Source organism: Diabrotica undecimpunctata, chromosome 8 (assembly GCF_040954645.1).
Source record: "Diabrotica undecimpunctata isolate CICGRU chromosome 8, icDiaUnde3, whole genome shotgun sequence".
NCBI lineage: Eukaryota > Metazoa > Arthropoda > Insecta > Coleoptera > Chrysomelidae > Diabrotica > Diabrotica undecimpunctata.
In genome coordinates this window covers 127,319,302-127,344,859 of record NC_092810.1, presented here as the reverse complement: position 1 = coordinate 127,344,859, position 25,558 = coordinate 127,319,302, and the positions used below count along the sequence as shown (strand labels likewise).

The 25,558-nt window shown below is 33.2% G+C and overlaps 1 protein-coding gene across 1 annotated transcript in view; it reads left to right on the top strand.

Moving 5' to 3' along the window:
- Positions 1-24,800, top strand: part of LOC140449102 (uncharacterized) — a 50,281-nt gene extending 25,481 nt beyond the window's left edge. Inside the window, exon 2 of the mRNA XM_072542245.1 lies at positions 24,526-24,800. Within this exon, the coding sequence (XP_072398346.1) occupies positions 24,526-24,583 (58 nt within the window). The 3' untranslated portion in view covers positions 24,584-24,800. The remainder of the gene's footprint in view (positions 1-24,525) is intronic.
- Positions 24,801-25,558: the final 758 nt, after the last annotated feature.

Genomic DNA, 25,558 nt, shown 5'->3' with positions numbered 1-25,558 from the left:
CTGATTTTCCAGAAAATCCAAATATGTTTCGCCATTTAAAGTTCTATCAAAGAAATATATCCTACGACCTACGATCTTTCCATCAACTATACCACACCAAACATTAAGACTCCATCTACCTTGAACCTTCACCTCATGTATCCAGTGCAGATTTTCTTCAGCCCAATAATGCATATTATGCAGATTAACACCACCCGCACTATTAAACGGAGCCTCGTCTGTCCACAAAATCTTTGACATGATATGCGGTTGTTCTTCTAGCAGACCTAACATCCAATTGCAATAATCCAGCCTTGCATCAAAATCTCTCTCATGTAAAGCTTGGTGGAGAATTAAATGATAAGGATGCAGTCTAAAAAACAGAACAACAAATATTGGTGAAAAAGAAACTATATTTATTAAAACTCAAAAAATTTTGAAAAGTCCATAATTGTTTCACAAGATAATTCGTGCGTAAGTATTTTTAAGAAACGGATAAAAGGATAAAAGCGCCGTGTTGCCGTTTTTATCGGAATATTAAAATATCAGTTGAATCTAAAGTTTAAAGGGAATTCCAAGTTTCTGACTTAAACGTTCACTTTATAATATGAAAAACCAACCTGTGATGTTTTAAAATCCTCAGAACAGTAGTTTTGGGTATGTTTAATTCTATAGAGATTTGCCGACTACTTATATGTGGATTCTGTTGAATTAAAGCAAGAACATTGATTGAATTATCTTCGGTCATGGACGTATATATAAAGATATATATATATATATATATATATATATATATATATATATATATATATATATATATATATATATATATATTTATACGTCCATGTCTTCGGTCATACCTCTACTACGTCGTTTACAACAAGGACGATGAAAACTACCAGTTTCTCTTAATCTTCTTGCCTTTCTTTCAAATACTTCTTTGCCATAATGTCTTCTGTCAATTATTTTACAGAATAAATACGTGAGACAATAGCGGCATTTTGGTGACATTCGAAATAAACTCCAATCATATCATACAATTCTGCATTTGATATACTCATCACGAATTATTAGTACTGATAATTAATTACTAATATTAGCAATATTAATATCTATTGAAAAAAGTAAGTGCAATCTTTAATTCGAATTATAATATAACACTTCTTAACAATGTTTTGACTGCTGTCAATAAATAAACAATATGAACTCCCCGTTAAATTCATTGTTGTAGCCTACTTAGTTTCCAAAAAACTATTTTTAATCATATGAAATATCAAAGGTCAAAATAGGTATCAACATTAAGATTTTTCTGCTATAAAAAAATTTGAAAGTACCTACTGACTTATTTTTTAATTTAATTTATAATACAGGGTGAGTCAATACTATACTTACTTATGTTTATGCGTTTTTATTCATATCTCGAGTTCGACAAAAGCTATTAACATGCGGTTTGCGCAATTTGGTTACGTATTTAATCCAGTTCCATTATAATTTACAATAAATAGGTATTTCCATTAAACATTTTGAAGAAAAATAAATTTTAATTTTTTCTATTCGAAAGTGCCCTCTACCCATGACAATTAAAACTAAATGCAATTATTTTATAGTAGATGTAAATTAATTCATCCACACTCTTTCTAATGACACTAATTTTGTTAAAATCGGTTGATCCAAACCAAAGTTGTAGGTATTTATCCACAAATACTTTCACACTCTCGGTGCATCATGGTCCTAACTGGAATAACGTGATGTTCTTTGATGAGTCAAAAATTGGCTTGGTATTTTATTCGCGAAGAACACTGATTTGGAGGGCCCCAGGCCAACAGGCCCGACTAGAAACAGCCCAACCGCGTGTCCTATTTGAAAGTGCCAGTATTATGGTTTGGGGTGGTATTATGAGTGGTACACGGACACCACTGCTGGTTATGGGGAGAAGAGTCACTGGTGCTGTGTACATCGAGGAAGTTTTAAATCCTGTCGTACGTCTATTCTGAGGGGCAGTAGGTGATGAGTTTGTGTTTATGCATGGCAACGCACCTCCTCATCGAACAGCAGCAGTACAAAATTTTCTGGAAGAAGAAGGAATATATACATTACAGTGGCCCTCGAATTCCTCCGACATGAACGTTATTGAACATGCTTGGGACATTCTCAAAACACGCATTAAGAAGCGAAACAATTCCCATATTACACTTTGAGAACTAAAAGATGCTGGATGCTGAATAATTAATATTTCCTCCCAATGGAATTCCTCCCAAATTTTACTAGGATTTCCTTCCATACTTTAGCTCATTTTTTTACTATTTTTGCTCTGAGCAAACCTTCTTTCTCATCTTTGAATATACACCATTTGATTATTGTGATATCCTCCTACATTTTGGTTTCGTTTCGCTTCTTTCTTCAATACACAGTACTAGTAACTTATGTCGTTGGCTTACAGTCTCACTGATTCTGACTTTGCTGTCCATACTAGATTAGACTTCCAAACTCTAATAAGAATAGGACAGGTTAGAGATGACTTCCATTAAAGACGTCACCTAAAGAAGAAAAAGAGAACTACAGAAAAATGTAGAGAACTGAAGAAGAGAAAGATCCTTTTAGTCTCATAAGGGGACGACTTTTTTGGGCAATTTATAAACCTAATTTTTTAAACAATGCTTCTGTAAAATTAAACCGAAACTTTCACAAAAAAATCGTTTTTTTTTTAATTAAACTGATTTGGAAAAGGTTCCAATTTGAAACCTGATACTAAAATTTTATTTGACTAGGCTAATACAATAAATTGCCAGTAAAATCACGTAAATATTAAGCGATTGGTACTAAAAAGATTTTACTGAATAAGTATAAATCATAAAATGTATTAGTTTCATTTAGAAGTCATCCAACCTGACAAATGGTAGTTTGGTAATTTTAACAATACCGGTAACAAATTACGAAGTATTTCGACCTTGAAAAAGTTCAACAAACGAAACGTTGAACCAAGAATATATCTCGTATCCTGCCACCAAATCCAATTACCGTAAAAAACTATTGATGAAAATAACTGTTGTTTCTTGTATACATTTTTTGCACTATAGATAAACACGTAGACACAATGACTACCATTAGTTCACAGCACAAAGGTTCGTGTGAACATTTATATTGTCCAGAGAGAATTAAATAATCAAAAGCGGGAAAATCACAGAAAATATATTTTAGTGTGAGGAACTTTATGTATGAAGTATCTCTAAGCTGGTTGAAGTCACAATAATTGTTTTTTCATTAATATTTCTTTAACGATATTTTTCACAATAAAATCTGTTCGATTATTCGATGTTCTATACAACATTTTAACATTAAAACAATCAATAATATATTAATAACAAGAGGAATCTAACAAAAATAATCTGCGAATTTAACATAACGAAAAGGTCATGTCTGTAAAGTTTTATCATTTCCATTTTATAAGGCCGAATTCAGACTAACAATATAATTTATTGCTAATTTATGACGAACAGGAAAAAAAAATTCTGTAAATAATCCCATCATTCCTGAAAAAATCTAGATATTAGCAAAGAACGTTGAAACCAGAAAAGTAAACCGCTATGAATTAATTTCTAATTTATTGTCGAAGTTTTATGCCAAGATTAGGATACACTTTAGTGCTGCAACCGTTTCCCAAAAATAATAATAACTGAACCTATCTTAGCGTCATATTGTATTACTAATTAAATTTTCATAAATAATGTTCAACTTACTGCAATTACTATTTTAATGGGAATAAGCCACAATTGAAATTTGAAATAAGTTTATTGGCGTTTTTATTTTCACTTTGGCAATCGTTCCCAATATACAAACATTAATAAATTAAACAAATTTTGTTTTTTGTTACTTATTAATTCTTCTAATAATTTAATTTTATCTGACTTTATATTGTCAATTCAGACATATATTATACATTTTAAAGTGGACGACTTTAAAATGATATTGACAATATTGCTGAGATGCGTTCCTGGGACGACTTTATTGTAAGATAGTTTATTCTATTACATGAAATCAACTTTAACTCGAGAATATCCGTCAGAAAAAATCATAGCATGTGATTCGTCTTTAAAAAAGACAATCACATGCCATTATGACAGTAAAATTCTTCTGTTAGTGATTACATAGTAAATCATGAGGAAAAAAGCAGGAAAAATCCTCATAATACTATCCCGACATGGTAAGTATTTGGTTTTACATTTAGTTTAGGTACTCTCAATAAACACCAAACTCTGATTTTGGATATATGTTATTTAAAAACATAAATGATCATATAATGTATTCTCAATATGGCCTCATGGAGATCAGAGTTGTTAAACACCTGAATTCCTGAATCCTGAATAATGTAAACGATAAAGAAGAGACAATAACATTTACCATGGAAAAGGAATATAATAATACACTACCTTTGTAATGATATAATTTGCCTACCACATTGGGTATCACTTATAGGGGGTTAAAAGTGGGGACAGCAATTACTGGGCTTTAGATAGGGTAAGCAAACAAACCAAAACCTTTGCGAACTGACACTCTTGATTTGGATGGAGAGCTGAGTCGTAAGTAAGTGAATAAAGGAGGGACTGGGAGTGGTGACTACAAAGAAAGAAATTAAGAAAATACTTACATAGATTTCCTGGGCAACAAAACACAAGAAGGTTCCTAAAATATTTGAATTTTGACGCCGTTTAAAAGAATCCTCTTGCTGGATAGAAAGAAAGGCTTTTCTTTGTTAAAAAATATTAAACGGTGAAAATCTTTTTAAAGGAAATAACTCTACAACTCCTGGTTTAGGGAGAAACAAAATCACTGCATACAACATACAACTGTGTCCCACACAACTTGGAATTGGTCTGGGGTGACCAAGGAACACAAAATAGACAATTCTTGGGAAGTTGGACAGTGATTCGGGCTTCGGATTATCCTGGATGGCAACTAACTGCAATCTTCAAAACTTGGCCACTCAATTCCTTCTTAAAACCATGTGGACATCTCATATCGTTGAAAACGCCGTCTTAAAAATCTCCTACATAGGGCACAGCACAACCAATCGGTGATTAACTCAACAAAAACTGCCAAATAGCATTTTGAGCCCAAATTCACCTCTCAACTTTGCCGGCTTTGAAGACTACACACCGAAAGCTATCTCTTCCAAATCCAAATCTCTTCCCCTTCACTATAACTACCAACTGCTACTTTCGCTTTACAGTTGAAATTCTCATAACCAAAACGAATAAAAAAAAAACAATAACGAATTTAAAGAAAATCCGGACTAAGCAATGAGACCGACTCCTATCGTGGATCATCGTAGAGTGACATCAAACGCATCAGTGACGCAAAAAGATTGAGAATATTTTTCGGTGTTTTAATATATACGAAGGGAAATCGAAATGCTACACCTTTCCTGGATGTTTTAATCTCTAAGAACGATACTGGATACGAGAGTCAGATGTATAGAAAACCAATACACACCAACAGAAATCTAAATTACAAACCAAATTACATTAATATTAAAAAGGGAATCATTAAATCCTTGTACGATAGAGCCAAAATTACTTGTTCTAACGAAAATTCGTTCTTAGAGGAGAAACATTTGTTAACATATGTTTTATTAAAAATTATTATCCTTTAACGTTTATAAATAAAGAATTTTTAACAATTGACCGAATACAACAGAACAACTTAGACCTAGAGCTCCTAAATATACAATACCATATATAAAATAATTATCAGAAAAACTTAAAAGGATTGGAAATAAATTTAACATTTCAACAACATTCAAAACAACAAACACATTAAGATCTATTTTATCTAAAACTAAACCTAACAATGAATCAGAAAGAACAAAGAATTGTATTTATAAAATACCTTGTGAATGCGAACAGTTTTATTTAGGTTAAACATCAAGACCATTAAATGTTAGAATAAGAGAACATCAATCTTAAATTAAAAATAGAGAATTTGATAGATCTCAAATATGTAAACACGCATAGGATAATGAACATAGGGTCCAAAGGAATGATTTAAGTATAGTCCTAAAAGAAACGGATGGTAAAAAGAGAAAATCAAAGAGAATCACATGCTATGATTTTTTTTGACGAAAATTCTCTAGTTAAAGTTGATTTCATGTAATCGAATGAACTATCTTATAAGTAAAGTCGTCCCAGGAACGCAACTCAACAATATTGGCAATATCATTTTAAAGTCGTCTACTTTAAAATGTATAATATATATTGTCTGAATTGTAAATATAAATGAGTCAAATAAAATTAGAAGAATTTTTCACCAAGTAACAAAAAACAAAATTTGTTTAATTTATTAATGTTTGTTATTTGAGAACGTTTTCGGTAGTGAAAATTTAAAAATTAATAAACTTATTTTAAACTTCAATTGTGGCTTATTCCAATTAAAATAGTTATTGCTTTAAGATGCCACAAGAAAATTGCTTCAGAACAAGTTCAACTTACTCGCTAAGTTGTTCCCATCATCCTTCAATGCAAATCTTATCCCTGATGAAATATTGCTGATACAGTTTATAAAAAATAATATATCATTTGACCCTCGCTTTCAGATTGGAAAGCTTTTTTCTATATTCTTTGCATCGACCAGATAATATTTCTTTTAAGCTACAATATCCATATAATATGACAGCTACGAGATATAGTCCATATTTTATTGCTAAATTTGTGCTAATTTAAAGTGCCCCTCACACCGTGTCGTACCGATCTCACTCACTCCCTTAAATCCACAAAAAAATGGAAATAAACTAGTTTTAAAATAAGTACACACATGCGTCATTCATTGTTAATTTATTGCTGTTGTTCTTTGCCTTTTATTAATTCACCATCTTCCGAGAAACAATGAGTACTGTACCTTCCGGGAAACAGTGGGCGTTGTAGTTTAAGTATGAAGCAATAATTTTTGTGTTTTGGAAAAGGATGAAGCAGTAAAAAGCATTGTTGGCGTTGAACTGCATCAACAGATTAAATAAAAACCATGTATGAGCTGGTCTTAATTACTTAATACATAATTTTTCCTGAAAAGCATACAATTGGTCATAAGTGTCTAATAACCAGTAGCGTTTTAACTTCGGCACAGGTAAGGCGTATTTACATACAGTGTGTTTAAATATATGTGACCACTCAGATAATAACTAGTATAGATTATAGGATATTTCACCGTTTTTCAAAAACCTGTAATCCTTTTCGTTACCGAAATATTGAAATGGACAGTCACAGCATATTGTTTCTTGGAGTACAACTTTTTATAAAAAAAACTAGTGTCTGTAGACCTTGTATATAGACTATTCGACGATTATTGTCTCTAAAAAAGTAAAATAACGCTGTCTATTTGTATTTGTTTCATTTCTTTGATGGCGTTATATATCTTTCCCGCTTTGCACGTGTAGTTTTAACATTTCACGTACATGTATTTATTTTCCTCTTGGGAATTAATGTACAGATGATGCTAAATAGAGTAAATACAATTGGCAACCAATTTGGACTGAAGATCAATAGAAAGAAAACTAAATTTATGGTGATCAGCAAAAAGAACATTCAACATATCGACCTGAATATTGAAGCCGAACGTATTGAAAGAGTACACCGATTTAAATATCTGGGATATACAGTAAATGATAAGTAGGACCCAGATGTAGAGATTAAGATCCGAATTGAAATAGCAAGATCCAAATTCATCAAAATGAGAAAGCTCTTAAGCAACCGCCACCTAAGCGTTAACCTCCGATGGCGCGCCATGAAATGCTACGTACTCTCTACGCTACTTTACGGAGTTGAAGGGTGGACGTTAACAGCAGCAACTATAAAGAAGTTAGCGGCTCTAGAAATGTGTCTGTATCGACGCATACTGAGAATACCTTGGACAGACAGAGTGACCAACACAGAGGTATTAAGACGAATGGGTAAAGAGATGGAATTGTTAACAACTGTTAAAAGGAGGAAAGCGTCATACCTGGGCCATGTGTTCCGTAATGATAAGTACAGTCTGCTACAGCTTATCGTGGAAGGCAAGATTGAAGGTAGAAGAGATTTGGGTAGAAAGAAGAAATCCTGGTTGAGAAATTTGAGAGAATGGTTTCAAATACCAGAAGCCGCGAACATAATACATGCGGCACAAAACAGAGAAACCTATTGTTTGATGGTCGCCAACCTTCGGTAGAAGACGGCACATAAAGAAGAAGAATTAATTGCAGCCTTTGCCCATTTTTTTCCCCAATGCTCTTTTTCTTTTTCTTCAGTCTCCGGTGTTTCAGTTCCTTAATAATATCCATATCTGGGAGGCATTCCCGTCCTCTTGCTTTAATGATAGTCGGCATCCGCATAGGTATACGTAAATAATCTTTAATAAATTCCTACGGAATTTGTTTACATTTCATTTATTTTTAATCAGTTATGTCACTGATATTCTATGGGATTTGAGTTAGGACTATTTGCTGTCCATTTAATGGGCCATTGTCCTTGCTGTATGGGCTCCGTGATTATCATGCATTCAACTCTCAATTATAGAAACTGATAAAGCCGGCATATCTAGTTATTTTATACCAAGGGTATTAAATAGATGTTTATGCCCAGAGGGCGACGATGTCACAAACCCGAGGGCCTCTGGCCCGAGTCGCCTGAGGGCATATACATCTATTATTACCCGCGATGCATACAAACTTTTATGTTATACTAGTTCGTTATTGCATCTACAAATAAATATGTTCTAAAGAATCCGAAAATTCGATTTCATTTTGACAATATATTTACTAGTAGACATTCTATCGTCCGTGTTATGTTGCTACGCTACGGAAATGCTGTCAAACTAATGAAAAGATGACACGTGATAACGTGTCAAACTAATGACCTTGAAAATGCAAGATAATTTTGAGATCCCTAACCAAATTTAAAAAAAAAAGCTGAAAAAGCAACGCAAAAGTTACTACCGCATAAGTCGAAAGATGCCTACGACAAGGAATATGAAAAATTACAGCACTGGATGACAGAAAACCATGTAGAACATAAGTAAAACTGTGATACTTGTATACTTTGCCGATCTCGCCGAAACATTTTCTCCGAGTTCCCTGTGGTCCAAAGATTCAATGGTAAAGAAGACTTTAATCTTAAATAAGAATATTAACATTGCCAATTACCATGAATTCACCGAATATTTGAAGAAAGACTCGAAAGGCTACAAGGCCAAAAAAGTCTACAGTCTTGCATAGAGAAAATGTTTTAAAATTTATTCACGAAGCACCGAACGAAATATTTTTAATGAACAAAGTAGTACAGTATACTCCCTCTATAACGAACACGGTTATTACGAGGTTTCCCTTATAACGAGATACATTAGATCTCCCGTGAAATTTCTATTGAACTATAACCGTCTATAGCGAGGCAAATTTGGTTATAACAAGAGAAAATAAGATCCAAAAACGTGTTTTTTACGTTTTTAATCCGGTCGTGGCTATAAATAAATACCTTTTCAAACAGCCCCTCAATAAACTTAACTGCAGCCCGCAATAAACTTCTTTACAATGAATAAATACAACTGTTTCACATCTTTAGAAAATATATGATAGAATGATACTGGACCATTTAAAGCAGTTAAAAATAACAGAGTTCTTAAAATTGCAGAAGCAATAGTTTATGTTATCCTTGAAAATACGATTTATACATTATGTAGTTGGAAAAAAATATAAGTCCGGCTTTTTTGTTTTAACGTATATCATTGATAATAAAAGTAAATAACTTTTTTTCAAAAACGCCATTCAAACAATATTTATTAGCATCTTATATTGCACCGAATGGCTTCACTATAGGAAGTTAATGGTTTAGAAAACTACAGATTCATATGTATGCACAGTATTATGATTGTCTGATATAACGAGATTGGCTTATAACGAGGTAATTAGTCTGTCATTTCAGTTCTCGTTATAGAGGGAGTCTACTGTATTAATATTTGGTGTATTTGGTGGATGCCGACGACAAGAACTTGCAAATATGTTGGTTACTCACGTAGAAGATAGAAAATCAGTTTTCATCGTAAACTTACCAGCGACAAAAACCGATAAACAGCGTGTTTTTACAATTATTGACGAAGATGAACTGAAGAGTTTGAAGTTAGTACGGGATTACATGTCTTTACGACCCCGTGGTTCTTCAGAAAAAAGGCTTTTTTTGACCTACAGACAAGGTCGTTGTAGGTACTGTACAGCCAGTTGGAAATAACACATTTGGAAAAATCCCGTCCACCATTGCAAAATATCTGGGTTTGTACAGTCTGCGTCGGACTTCGGCAACTCTTCTGGCAGAAACTGGAGCCAGTATGACCACGTTGAAGCGCCATTGTGGATGGAAGAGTACGTCGGTTGCTGAAAGATATTTAGAGGACAGCATATCTTCAAATAATGAGGTTTCAAGAATACTAGCAGGCATACCTTCTGGATCCGGCGTTTCCTTACAGAAACTTGACACCCAAGCTATGAAACATGAGTCAACGTTTGCAGCGGGTAATCTAAATATCACCGGGTCCTTTCAGAATTGCCAGTTTTATGTGAATTCTAAATAATGTTTTGAAATGTTGTTAAATAAAGATGTTTCTAATAAGTTATCTTTTTGTTTATATCTTTACGCCCGTGTGGGCCATAAAGTACACTATTACGTAGTTGGTAACTAAGCAATAAAAACACAATAATAAACTAGTACGACATAAAGCAAAATATGTTCTTCAAGGACGTTTAATGAGTACCAATCAGCAGTGTTCTTAAATTTACCTGAATGATCTCTGTGTGGCTCTTCTAATTGATGTCCTTCAGATTATATATGAAATAGTTTCCAAAACTAAGATTAGGAGGAAGATTACCTGCTGCGAAACATTTCCATGATCTGTATGTTGTGGTTGTGGTGGTAGCTGCAATGGGTTAAATATGAAAAGTAGAAAAGTTTTCAGTAAAGGAGAAAACCCTTCCGTATTCACATCTATATAAATAATATTTATCTTTTAGCAAGGGAAATGATAATCGATTTCCTATTGGCCCATTGACATACGATCTTTTGGAATTTGTGTATTTGACTGAATTGATCATATGTGTTTGATAAACAGAAAACAACTTGTTTTTAATATATCATCTATTTCAGTTATTACGACGATATACGACTACATTTATTAAGATTCTATAATGACTAAAGTCTCCTTATTACTGTTTCTACTAATGCATTGACTTGATTTGAATTCTACAACTAATTTCGAAATTGTGGTTCAAGTGCGAGATTTTATAAAAACTGAAATCTCAAAAATCGTAGTCTACTCTATCTCAAAATCTCTTGATACTCTACATCTTTTACCACTTTGATTAGGGCGACTTTTTATCAGTTTCTTTGTGTCGTTTTAGTATAGTAGTGTATGTATAGTCGGTTCGCTATATTTACGCGGGTTTCGGATTAACAAAATTATGCTAATGACTCATTGATAACCAGTTGCAGTAAACGACTTCCCAGAAAATTAGGTAAAAACTGCATTAATGGTCATATTTTAAAATACATTAAAATAACATTAGGGTAGGTATAAATTTGTTACAATATTGCAGTTGAGTTGATTCTTTGCCAGTGTTGATATTGTATGTTTGGTGGAAATATTTAAAAATGCCTAGACGTGTGTTAGATGTAGATAGTCTAATTTGTAGTGTACATAAGTATTTTACGGATGAAAAAGAAAATGGCGCTCCTTTAAAATCGGTAATGTCTGTTCAACAACGCGTATGTGATGCTCTAGGAATTAGTGAAACCAAACTAAGAGGAGTATTACAAAATCGCAATAATGAACGGCCGAAAGAAGATCACCGAAAAACTCGCCTATCATTGAAAACGAAAGATATTCCAGATGGAAAAAAATTTGAAATTCGTGATACCATTTATCGAATTAGAGCCAACAAGGAACATGTGACCTTAAATACAATTCTCTCGGAATTAAAAGATAGAAAATTTGACGAAATTGGCAGAACAAGTCTATGGCAAGTGATACATAATTTGGGTTTCAAATTTCAAAAGGAGGATAACAGAAAATCCCTTTGTGAAAGAAGTTCTGTTGTGCATAAAAGAATTAACTTTCTAAGAAAATATTCTAAATTAAAAGAAGAAAGGGCAAATTTTATATATTTAGACGAAACATGGATATTTTCTAGGGGTGCAACCAAGAGAATATGGCAAGATGATAACGTAAAGTCTATCAAACATACTGATGGAGAAGGGAAGCGACACATAATTTTACATGCAGGAGGGAAATCGGGTTTTATAGAAGGTGCTGATTTAATATTTTCATCTAAATCAAAATCAAGTGACTATCACGATAATATGAACACACAAATGTTTGTAAAATGGTTACATGAAAAACTTCTCCCAGGTTTAAGTGAGCCCAGCGTAATTATTTTAGACAATGCACCTTACCATTCTGAAGTATTAAACAAAAGTCTAACGAATTCTTGGACTGTTAATAAAATTAAAGAATGGTTGACAAAGGAACATATACCATCTACACAACATATTTTAAAATCAGAATTATTACGCTTGGCAAATATCCACGCAAAACCAAAAACCTTTGTTGTGGATCAGATTATTGAAAGTTACGGTCATCAAGTTTTACGTCTGCCACCGTAGCATTGCCAGTTTAATCCCATCGAATATATATGGGGAATAGCAAAACAATATTATGACAACCATATTGGGCCTAACGGTTATAGCGACGACGCAGTTCGGGAAACTTGGCGAAAGGCACTTTCAATTGTAACTCCAGAAGTGTGGTGCAACTGTATATTCAAGTGCGAGAAACTAATAGAAGATTGGTGGACTCGTGAAAATAAAATAAACGAAATAAGTCCAATCATAATAACAATTAATGGTGATGACAGTGATGATGATGACGATTATGATATTTTTGATGATAATGACTGATTTTCATTTTTGTTGGCAAGTTAAATTTTTTTATTTTTCATTAGAAATTCTCTCCATGGAACAAATATACATAGACCATATTTTTTGTGTGAAGTGTAATATAAAATTATTATTAGGTTTATATTAGCCACATTAGACTCCATTAATGAAGTAATTCTCCTTATTATACTGTCATTTATATAAAAGATTTTCCGTTATTATTTAATTAAAAAAAGTTATGGATTATTTTTCATTTCATTTGACCAGTTGATATTTCCCCAAAGAGCAGGTAATTAAAACTGGGTACTTACAATAAAATTTTTAATCCGAAACCCGCGTAAATATAGCGAACCGACTATATCACTTTTTACCTAAACAAACCATTTTAGCCCATTTTTTTATATGTAGATCACATGTAGATGGTAGAAAAACCAGCGAAAATGCGAATTTGACGTAAAGTAAAAATATTGAATTGCATTGTTGCTGATGCAAATGTATTATTTTTTATCATCGTCGCTTATTCATTTAAAACGTCAATATCTAAATATTATTGTTTTTGTAATAAATTGCAAAATGCGTAACACATTCTAAGTTAATAATATTGAGCAATATAAATCACAATAGTTTTAAAGAAATAAAATACGCGCCGAAAATAGAATGTGCAATATATTTGTCATTAAAATGTATATATAGTATTTGTTATTTCCTGAGGGTGAAACTTTATGTAAGATTCCTGGGTTTATTGGTCTGGGATTAATCAAATATTGCAATATATTTCAGATATTTCCGTAATTTCCAATTTTCAATTATATCTTTATTTCTGTTTTGCTTTATGTCTTTTATACAATATTGAATGCTAAAATTAGAATCACATAAATGACAAGAAAATATGTCCGTTAAGATAATAAAAAAAGCAATAGATATAGATGGTATGTGTTATATTTTTGAATGTTAGTTAAATTTTCGAATGTTTTGAATCATGAAATATGACAATTATGGAATAAGCCTGCGTTTTCATATAAACCCAAACAAACAACAACAAACCTTATATATTTTATTCATTACTTGTTAATTGTTATTATCTTTTATTTTATATTTTAAAATTATTCAAATTTTTTTCATGTGACACATAGTCGTTATTTATCACTCCGTTCGACGACGGTGTCTGTTAGGCCAAGCCTACGACGTAAAACGTTATTTTCATAAAAATAAATAATCTACATTGTCGGGATTTTCAGTACTTTTAATAAAAATGAACACCTACACTTTACATTATCATCATCATCATCAGTAGCTCGACAACCTTTTCTGGATCCTGACTTGTTCTAGGATTTTCCGCCATTCTGTTCTGTTCCTTGCTTTGTTTTTCCAATTGGTAATCTTAAGTGTTTTCAGATCTTGTTTCACTTGTTCCATGTATCTAAGTTTGGGTCTTCCCTTTGACCTTCTCCCTACTGATGTTTGCCTCATTATATGTTTTGGTGTTTCAGTCTCCAACATCTGTTCAACATGGCCCATCCAGCGCAGAAGTCCGACCTTTATGGATGTTATGACCTCGGGTTCATTGTATGCTGTGTATAGTTCAAAATTATATCTAAGTATTTTTCGTTCAAACGTACCTAATAGGTTCTCATCGCTTTTCGACAGTGTCCATGTCTCTGATCCATATACAAGGACCGGTTTTATCAGGGACTTGTATATTTTGCATTTGGTTTTTCTTGTGATGTTAGATCTTAGATGTTTAATTAGTCCATTATATGTTTTATTAGCGATATGTATTCTTCTCTTAACTTCTTTACTGACATTGTTATCTGCGGTAACTAGTGAACCTAGATATGTAAAATTTTTTACGCTTTCGATGTTATAGTCCCCTATTGTCAGATTCTGTAGGTTTCTTTGGCCTGTCGATTTGCTGGCCTTCATGTATTTAGTTTTTATTTCGTTAATGTTTAGGCCAATGTTTTGTGCCGCTCTTTCTATTGCATTAAATGCTTCTATCATCTCTATTTCGCTGCTAGCTATGATATCAACATCATCAAGGCGAAGATCTGATCTATTGTGGACTTCTACCTGCAGAAACCACATTAATCTCCCCCAACTATTTGTTCCGCATATGGTCTCAATCGGTCATACACAATATTTGACAGTATTTTATATGCCACAGTTAGTAGCGTTATTGCCCGGTAGTTTTTACATTAAAGCTGATCTCCCTTTTTATGTAGTCGGATAATTACTCTGGTATTCCAGTCTTGTGGGAGTTGTTTATTATTACATATGTTCACTATTAGTTCGTGTATCGCATTCAATAGGGAGTATCCGCCTTCCTTTATTAAAGTAATGTTATTGTCTAATCCAGGTGATTTGTTGTTTTTCAGTCTGGTAACTGTTTCTTGCATTTCAGCTACTGAAGGGGGGATTGTTTCTCTGATATCTGTTTGATCCAGTATAATTCCATCATATATTGAATCTTCGTTTTTTTCAAACTTTTCTTTGAAGAATTCTGTCCAACTTCGTAGTATTTCACTCTGTTGAGTTACTATATCTCCTTCTTTGTCTCTGCACGTCATTGTTCTTGGTTTAAATTCTTTTCTACTTTTGTTAAGTTTTTGGTAGAATTTTCTGTTTTCTGATGGTTTATTTAGTTCTTCCATTTCTTCGAGTTCTTTTTCTATATGTTCTCTTTTCTTTCTGCGATGTATTTTCTTCTCTTCCCTCCTTAGCATTCTATATTCCTCCTGTGCCTTTCGTGTTGTAGTCGTTGATATGCATTATTTTTCCGCTCTGTTATGTTACGACACTCTTCATCGAACCACTGTCCTTCAGTTGATTTGAGCTTTTTTCGTAGACCCAGGGTCTCTTTGGCCGCGTCTTGTATGATGTTTTTACATTTTACATTATATGTTACAAAAAAAATCGTTTTATTTTTTTCAAAAAAAAAAACTACTTTATCCTGATAGACCACCGTCGTTCGTATATGTAAGTTTTTTCATATACAGGAACTTTATTTATTTATTTTACTTTCTCTCTAGTTTCGGGTATCTAAATTGATGAGTAAATCGTAGAAAATTATGTAAATATTATACAGATGGTATTGCGTATCCTGATTTTAATGTTAGTAAGTAGGTCTTTTATTAATTTTTGAGATTGAAACTTAGAACAATTATTTCAGTGATGAATCATTATGAAAGAAAAATTCAACATCTAACTATTCTATATGAAGGAGTAACTTCGGATGCAGAAAATGATTCCGATAGTTCTATTGCCGACGATGATAGAGAAGAGTTTAGCGATCATGACACAGAATCTGAGCAAGAGAATATTCCGAAAGCAACACCAACGATTGAAGAACAAACAATTAATGAAGAACAATCTGACCGGAGATTATATTATTATGCGAAGGATGGAACTAAATGGAAGAAATTGCAAAACCTACAAATATTCGCACAGGACGGGAGAATGTAGTTTCTCACTTACCAGGAACTATCCGAGAAGCAAAAAACGCAATGAGTCCCATTGAATGGTGGGATCTTCTAATGCAAAATATTATTGAACATGTAGTACCAATATTTATATTAGAGAGATATCTGGAAGATACAAAAATCAAAACGACGTCAAACTTACGTCTGTTCCGGAAACGAGAGCTTTTATTGGTTTGTTGTATTTAGCAGGTTTGGATCACGGCTCTCGAAAAAATTTAGAAGAATTTTGGGCAGACGATGGCATGGTATCAGAAATATTTGTAGCAATCATGGTAAAAAGACGATTTAGATTTTTGTTAAAAGTAATACGTTTTGATAATAAACAAACCAGAGACGAAAGACTTAAAATCGATAAACTAGCTCCGATAAGAGAGATTTTTGAAACATTTGTAAAAAACAGTCAATCTTGTTATACCGTTGCTGACTATGTAACTCTCCATGAGATGCTTTTTGATTTTCGTGGAAGGTGTAGTTTCTGCATGTACATTCCAAGCAAACCTAAAAAATATGGCATCAAAGTATTTGCCACTGTCGACGCAAAAACATTTTACACTAATAATATGGAACTATATGCTGATCAACAACCTGCTGGACCATATAACGTAGATATTTCATGTGCAGTAGTTACTACAAGGATGTGTGATCCTCTCTATGGAACAGGAAGAAATATTACGATGTATCGCTGGTTTGTTACTTGCAACTTTGTTATCCAACTGAAAAGAGAACACAGGCTAACAGTTGTGGGTGCGATTCAGTCCCAAAGAAAAGGATTGCCCCCTATTATGACCAATGTGAAAGACCGCTCTATAGATTCCTCTGTTTTTGGTTTTGGAGCACATATGAAACAAATTGATTGTTTTTCCTAAGTGAATCTGAAATCTCCGTCAATCTGTTAATCTATTAGATAGTTTAGGAGGTAGCTAATTTTAAATAACAGTATCACTCACTGTTAGAAGGATGAAAGAATGGTCGGAGTTCATGTCTCATACTTCTTCAACGTGTAAATAATTATCAGAAATGTTTTTAGTTATAAAGAAATTAATCAGGTATGAAATTTTGTGAGGATCAGTAGACCAATATGTCGGTTTACCTGTTGAAAGTGTTTAGCATTTTAATTACTTAACTGCCTGCAAGAGTTCTTTTCCCTTGGTTGTCATTATCCTAAAACCAAGGTGTTCTTGGCATTAGGGATGGGAAAAACCTACCGGTTTTAACCGAAGACCGGTTTTTTTACTTCGCAATAACCGGTTTTATTGGTTGTTTGTTTTGTCCCGGTTATAACCGGTTTTTTATTTTTAAAGTAAAAACCGGTTATTAGGATTTTACGGTAATTAGGATTAGGTTAGGTATTATTTTGGATCCCAATCATAATTATTATTCTCAAGTAATTATTCCAAACAAAACCATAATTCAAATTTAATTTTATTTTATAAATACAGAAGCAAACTGAAAGTGCAAACTTATAACCTATTTGATTAAAAAAACCGAAAACCGGTTTTTGCAAAAACCGGTTTTTTGGCCGGTTATAACCGCCAGGTTAAACCGTAAGCAAAAAAACCGGTATAACCGAAAACCGGTGTTTTGTCCAAAACCGCCATCCCTACTTGGCATTAAAATCCCCACCAATTATAATTTTTTTGGGGACATTTACATCAAGTAACGTACAAGCTGGTGAAGGTTGCACAATTCTACAATTGGTATCATAAAGGAATGAAAGATGTACAATAAGTTAAGTGGCTTTACTACGGCCGATTTTTAACAGACTTTTTCGAAGTAAAAACTATGTTCTACTGCACGTTTTATATTTTTATTTTTTAAATGTTTCTGGAGACTGTGAACAGTTTTATTTGCTATTGCCACGCGTCACAAGATATGTGAATTCTTTGACTTGCTCAAAGGTATAGTTGTTAATTTGAATTCTCTGTTGAATATTTCGGGGGTTTTTAGAAACCAATATATTTTTGCTTTTTTCCTCGTTTACCACAAGTCATAATTCACTTGTCGCGTCCGCAAACCTTGTAAAACACTGCACCAGGTCTCTCTTACTTCTGCCCACTATAACTATATCGTCAGTGAATGCGAAAATTTGCGTCGATCCATTAAAAATAGTTCCATTCATTCTAATATTTAATTGTCTGATTGCCTTTTTCAAGGCAACATTAAAGAGGAGACACGCCAGCGCGTCCTCCTGTCTAGACCATTATTAATGTCAAAGAATGTTAAGTTTTCTCCTTCAATTCTAATGCATGAGTTTACGCTTTGCATTGTTAGTTTAGTCAACTTAACTAACTTACGTGGAATCCCAAAGTCTATCATTGGATTATATAATGCTGTTTTTTACACTGTCATAGGCTGGTTTGAAGTCGACAAAGGGATGGTGTGCATCTATGTTATATTCTAGTGATTTTTCTAGAATCTGCCTATGCGCTTTAATTTGATGTGTAGTTGACTTTCCAGTAATATCCTTTGTAAAATGTTTATGTCTCCTGAACAATACTTTGCCGAAGATTTTATACACAGATGCTAACAAAGTAATGCCTCTATAGTTCTTACACTCCAGTTGATCACCCTTTTTATGCAACGGACATATTATTTCCTTTAGCCACTTCTGATACCAATTCATTCTGTCATATAAGTATTATTAGTTTATGAATTTCTGCAAAAGTTGATCACCACTTTTTTTTATACATTTTCGAACAGATTTCATCGATTCCTGGGGCTTTATTGAGTATTAGGATGGCATTTGATACTTCTTCTCTTGTTGGGTCTTCACTGTGTAGTTGACGTTGTAGATTTTGTTGATTGTCTATGTTATAACCTCCTTCAATATCGTTTATATTAAGATGTTCGCTGAAATGTTGTACCCATCTGTTAAGAACTGAGTTTTTATCACGTCTAGTTTATTATCTTATTTTTTCACCGTTAGTGTCTTTACAAATTTGTAATCGTGGTTTAAATTTTCGACGGTTATTATTTAAGGATTTGTAGTATTTCCTCGTTTTATTTTTATCGAATAAACTTTGTATCTCATTGAGAGTGATCTGTTCGTATTCCCTCTTCGTACGTTGATGGATACGTTTTTCCTCTCTTCTAAGACGTCTACACTCTTATTTTTTTCTGCATGTACAACCTGCGTTCTTTCTATTTGTGGCAATTTCGCACTTATGATCAAACCAATGATTTCTATTTTCTGACTTCTTCTTCTTCTAAGTTTTCTGTCCTTATTTGATATACATTCATTTTGATATGCTGTCTATGTACATTTGCAATGTCAGGATCTTTTAGTTTCTCCCGATCTCCTTTTTTAAATTGGATATTCTCTCTTTAAATCGTGCTTTAACCAAATAGTGATCACTATCTATGTTTGCTCCTCTAAAAGAACTAACTTCCAATAAGTTAGAGCAGTATCTTGCATTGATGATATGATCTCTTTGGTAAATCGTTTCATTATCAGGAGATTTCCAAGTTCCCTTATGTATATCTTTATGAGGAAATCGTGTCCCAGCTATTATCATGTTCTTAGTCATCGCAAAGTTTATGATTCTAAGACCGTTATCATTAGAGTCTACGTGTAGGCTCTCTTTTCCGATGGTGGGTGAAAATATATTCTCTCTTCCGACTTTGGCATTAAAGTCTCCTGCTATTATTTTGATGTCATTTTTTGGTCACTCATCGTACTCTCGGTCTAGTGCCTCTAAAACATTGGAGCGTGGATGCTAATTGCTTTAAGTCTTATTCGACATATCCTATGATCAATAGCTTTGAAATCAATTGCAAAATGTTTGACCTTGCTGCTTACAATAAATCTGGTACAAAATTTGTGTCAGATAGAATGTCCACTGTAGTAAATATTGCAGTTATTTTTTTCCAGGATGCCTGAGCTAGTCACCTCATTTCCTGTAAAGCAATGATATCTGGTTTGACTTTATTCATTTCTTGTATGAGCAGAGCCGTGGCTCCAGGCTGATAAAGGCTTCTTACGTTTCACGTGCAAATTTTTAAAATATTATCCTTAGTTCGTTTGCGAGTTCTTCGTAAGTTAGACAGTCTGGTTTCTTTCTTTGTAGCTCTCATAACAAAAGGTTTTTTACAGAGTTGGGTAATTAATCCAACACCAAACCCCCTTTTCGAAGGACCATTTCACCAGCTCTCGTCAGCTCCTGACCCAACTTTTCACCCAGGTTGGATACCGGATCTCCAGTTGTGTTGCTTGGTTTACAGGGGACACCAGCGTGAACTTGAGAGTCGGATTTAAGTAGAAGATGCTAATTGGAGTAAACTAGAATAAACTCCATGTTTTCTCATTCTACCCCTTTATCCCCCTATGTGTAAAAGCTCGCCAGTGTTATTTATGCCTCTTCAGTTCTTTATATTACATAATCACGATGTTTGTTTGCGACCTAATCCTCGCTTGCCCTCAATCTTCCCTTGAATAATTAGCTGAGGGATGGTGTATTTTTTTCCTATGCTATTATCGGCCAATTTGTATCAATATTCTGATTAAATAATAAAATTAGTCACTTTTAATAAGTAATTTGCAATTAAATGCGCTTACCTTTTAAAAGATACAGTTTCGACGAGTGAAATATCGATGTTATCGACTATAACCTATAACACATATCCTGTGTCCCCTTGTGTTTATTAATTACTGTGTAGCCAATAAATAATTTATTTATAACAAAATTGTGTTACAAAGTATATTATGCAAATAGAGAATATGTAAATTCAAATAAATATAATTATGTAGAAACATGCAATTGACATGTTAACGTGATACATATTAATTAGATACAAGATTGTTTTAATGAGTGCTGGCATTCTTTGGAATAATTGTTGCACGAGAGTAATTTATTTATTAAGACAAATACCATAAAATATGCCCGGAAGTTTTTACTCATTTTAATTAAAAGCATTTACTTTAATAAATATTGAAAAAAAAAGGAATTAATCTTAGTTATGTCCAGCTTTTCAAGACAATAATTATCATCGTAATAAGAAAATACAGTTTTGTGATAATTTTCCGCTTCTGAAAGATCTTTCCGAAAGTTATACTGGGTTCCCTTGGGATTTGTCAATAAAATACGTCGTGCTGTGCAGTTTTCTGACTAGAGTTGCACAAATTTAACTTAAATGTTTAAAATTGACTTAAGTTTGACGTAAAATTAAGTCAAATTCAAGTCAAGCCGTCTGACAAATAATTCAAGTCAAACCAAACTGGTCAATGGTTACGGTCTTGAAAATTCAAACTGTTTGTCAAACTATTTTGAAAGAGTTTGAAATATAATTTATTTTTATTACAAATTAAGTGAAATCAAATAGTCACCTGTTTCTACGATTCTTCTGAGATCTATGTTAGGGATTTTTGTTGAAGCTACGAATTTAAACACATTAATGTTCTAATAGACTGGTCATTTAATCGGTTTCGTTTAACTGTCAAAGAAGCTGCCGAAAAATAGCGTTCTATGCAGGCTGATGTAGCTGGAATGGCAAGAAAGTCGTTCGCTCTTTCCTCCCTTATTTTTTCTTCTTTTAATAGATTTTTAAGTCTTCTGGTAATTCTGCTTAGGTTTGTTTTGTCAATAGGTGCGTGTATGTTTTGCAACTTATTCCTTAGTTTTTTTTCTCTTTATGCTTTCCTTCTATATTGTCTGTTTAGGCGTAGCACTTTATCCCGCCTTTTGTATGGAAGTAGTAAGATATTATACAGCATTTCCAATTTGTATTTCTGTTTTGAGTGGCAAGTACATTGATATTTGTTCTGTAAGTGCACTTTGAAATATGTTCCAGTTTGTTTGGTTATTGGTTAGGACTGGAGGCTTACTTTTAAGTATGACTTTGGAGTCTAGTTTAATTACGGCCCAACATGATTCTATTGCGCAGTAGATAAGATATATACCTTTATTCACACAAAAATCTAAGAGAGCGGGTGTTTTATTTGGATCTGTAGGCCAATAAGGTGGTTCTTCTGTAGATATACATTGTAGGTTGTTTCCCAATATTGATTTCAGAAATTGTCTATCCCTTGTTGTGATTACCCTAGAGCCCCGGTGGTGATGTTTTCAGTTAAAGTCTCCGCCTGCTATGAGTTTGTCTCCAAGAGAACTAAAGTAGGTATTAAAGTTGTTTTCGTTGATGGATTGGCCAGGAGGACAGTAGACTGCAGATCAGGTAAGGTTGCCTAGCCAGTCTTCAATACCGGTGCTAGTTGATCACATTTAAGTTCCAGACGGCTATTTTAAGTCTCTTTTGCATTAGTGCATTTTGAAAATAATAGCGGTATGGAGATTAAACATAGTGTCCATTCTCTCCATTAGTTTTGCCATCAGGTTTTCAAGGGTGGCAATTGTAGTTAAATGGATTGAGCCGACATCACTTTGTTGGTTTGTGTTTTCAGTCGTTTGACTATTTCCTGAAGTTTTTCGAGCGTAAGAAACACCAGAGATTACTGTTTGATTGCTAGTTTCCTTGGTGCCTGTTCTATGGGCCTCTGGTTTCTACCTAAGTAGGGGGAATTTTTATTTTTGTATTTGTTTGTATACGTTGAAGCCCTTATAGTTGGCCGGATGGTTTCCCATACAAAGTACACACTGTACGCTATTGCTGCGTTCCTTGCGTGGACAATTTAAAGTATGGTGATTGCTTGTACACTTTACGCATCTTGCAGGCAGGTGGTAGAATTTTTTGTGTGTCCGTAGCGTTGACAATTGGTACATTGGGGTACCTGACTCTTGGGATGTGGTGGTTCAAAGGATAAAATCATGTTTTGCGGTACTCTTATTTGATATGTGTCTTTATTATTGATTTAGTTTTCAGTTCTACATAAAAAAGTGGAAGCGTGGTTTTGGAACCATTCTTAATCTATATATTTTATATATATATATATATATATATATATATATATATATATATATATATTAGCTACATTGGTTACTTTGTGTCCCATTTTCCCTAACTCATGTTTTAAAGCATCTTTATCTGCTGTTTGATGCATATTACGAAGCACCACTCGAAATGTGCTTTCTTCCTTTGGTAGGCATAATGGTGGGTTTTTTTCTCATCGAGTGCTTTGTTTATGTTTCGGTAATGTTCAGAGATTGTCGGCTGAATTTTTACTTGGTCATTATAAAGACATTTGATGGAGTATCCTTCACCAGATCCGGTTTGGTTGGTCTCATCAGGTACCTACTTCATCTAAGCAAGCAAATCTATTAGACGTGGTTATTGGTGCTTTGAGCCAGTAGTCGCTTATTACTGTTTGTTTTAGTTGTTTATTATCTTTAGGGCTGTCATTTCTTGCTTTTTTGCGGGATTGAATAGTTTCCCATTCTTTCTCTTGATTTTCGTGGCTATCTTGTGGATTAATGTTATATGTTTGTGAAGTTTGATAAAAAGAAGAAGAAGCATGATTAGAAACAAAAGAGTTACCTGGTTGTTTGTGTTGATTGTCAGTCGACTCTGTCTCTTGAGGCAGTATAATGTTTGCTGCGCAGTTGTTATTGCTTGTAATTCGCTAGACGAGGTTGTATTTATCGATGGTTGTTGCATGGTACTTATGTGTAATAACTCCATGTAATCCAAATTTTATCCAATATTTCCAATGATTTGAAATAAAGCAATCTGGTCCTAAGATTGATTCTACTATCACAATTTTCTACACAATGTTATTACTGGCCTATTAATGTTTTTTGTCACTGAACAGAACAAAACATACGTTATTCGCCAACTTTTTATCCATCTTTTTATAGCTGCATATCTTTGTAAGATAAACTGATAATATCTGTATGGATTCATATATGAAACGTCTTAGTACCCTACCCGTACCCTAGTGAACTACATCATATATATATATATATATATATATATATATATATATATATATATATATATATATATATATATATATATATATATATATATATGTATATATATATCAAGACAAAATGAAATAATATTAGTATTGATATTAGAATGATGAAATAAATATAAATTAGAGAGTTATTATAAATAAGTATAAATTCAAATTATATAACCGAATAAAAAATTTGAGTCCATTACAAGATCATGAATTTTGTTTGATTTATCCCTGTCTGTCAACAAACTAACACTTTTTTCTTCTTTTTCAGCCAAAAAGGTTATACGAGTCCGTGGAATTGGACGACGGTGACAGCTACTGGCGAATAACATAGGTTACAACCTCCACAACAAAGCTGGAGGTCGAATTCTTCACACCAACTCCACCAAGGTGTCAATAGTTTGGATACCTCTTTCACAGGGTTAGACTTTGACTTATTTTCAAAGTAAGAAACACAATTCTTAGGAAATTCTCATGCTGGTCGTTTAGGTCACTTTGTTGAGGTACAAGTACAACTAGAATTATTTTGTAAAGTCATATTTTTGAATAGATCTTGTACAATCTTTGTAGGAATGAGTTCAGAGAAATATTGAAATGTTATAATTATTATACATACATATTGTACGTAATAAATTAAAATACTTGCTAGTACCACATTTAACAAAAATTTTTAATACTATTTATTTATTTTGGGATCTTCTTTTCTCCATAATTATTTTGCAATTTTTTTTGTTTACAATGCAGAAATTAGTAGGAGCCTATTTATATGAATTTATTAGATATATAATATATAATTGACGAGTGTTCTACAGCTGGCGCAATTTCTCGCATTCTAATTTCCAGCGTTTTCTGTCGAAGCAAGAAGCAATCTTCAGTTTTTAAATCTCTGGCGCGGTCATTACATCTTTATTTTATCTTCAGAACCATCTGGATCTACATCGTTTTCTTCTAGTGGGCAACTAGTTCTTTTCCATGGACTTAATTTTTGATTTAAATTTCCCTTAAAAGTAATATTTTCTCTGGGTATTTTATTACTCCACAATATAACTTGCGATTCTTGCTTGGCCAATCCTTGAATGTATTTCCTCGTTAGTTCCTGATTTGTATGTTATTTGGACTGCCAAGTATTTGAAGGTTTCAGTTGATTTGATAGTTCCAATTTCAATTTTTAGAATCTCTGGTTTTTTCCTGCAGTTCCTCTTCCAGTTGTCTAAGCATATAGTCTATAGCACTCTCGTCTTTAGCTAGAATGGCTTGGTCGTCAGCGAAGTGTATCGTGTACAATTTCTCGTCTTTGATTAGGA